General features: G+C 48.1%; 1 protein-coding gene across 1 annotated transcript in view; it reads left to right on the forward strand.

Moving 5' to 3' along the window:
• Window positions 1-690, forward strand: part of LOC102679484 (ras GTPase-activating protein nGAP-like) — an 85,559-nt gene that overhangs the window by 72,979 nt on the left and 11,890 nt on the right. Inside the window, exon 4 of the mRNA XM_031508717.1 lies at window positions 1-267. Coding sequence (XP_031364577.1) covers window positions 1-267 — 267 coding nt within the window. The remainder of the gene's footprint in view (window positions 268-690) is intronic.

Genomic DNA, 690 nt, shown 5'->3' on the forward strand with positions numbered 1-690 from the left:
GTCGTTCCGCTCGAACCCGTTGAAGAGGACGAAGAGCGTGACGAAGCTCGAGCGACAGAAGCAACGCGGCGCCGGACTTCGGGGTTGCCGTTCACACGAGTCCCTCCTCTGCGGGCAGGCGGTGACCTCGATGGACCTCGCGGCCGTGACACCGCTGCATCCGAGCCTGCTCGGCAGACCTCACTGCTTCCAGGTCACGCCCAGCACCGGTGGGCCCAAGTATTTCAGTTGCAGGACCGCTCACGAACGGGACCAGTGGTTACACAGGTTGGTACCGTTCTCCTCCGCCATTCTTCTTTTTCTTCCTTCTCCCTTTCCTTCCTTCTTTCTCCCTCGTTTTCTTTACGGTGACGAAACTGAACCAGGCTCTTTTTAAGGCCGTTAAACGGCCGGTCATTACGCGCGAGACACCGGTCCCGGTTTTGACGACGACCGTGTTCAATCGTGTACGTATGAATACGACACGAATGGAAGAGATAGAATGATTCGAGAGTCGAGAACGAATTTACTTTTTTAAGTCCGTAAAAACAAGAAGTTTTTTAAATACAGCGATAAATTTAATGATGATTAAAATTTGATTCTTAATCTAATCTATCCCCAAGTAAAATCTTCACCATTTACGATTATAACGATTTTGACAATATATCGAAAAATTATCAAGATCGGGTGTTTTCGTAAATAAATAATTGT

This window comes from Apis dorsata, unplaced genomic scaffold, assembly GCF_000469605.1.
Source record: "Apis dorsata unplaced genomic scaffold, Apis dorsata 1.3 scaffold_98, whole genome shotgun sequence".
In the NCBI taxonomy this organism is placed as follows: Eukaryota; Metazoa; Arthropoda; class Insecta; order Hymenoptera; family Apidae; genus Apis; species Apis dorsata.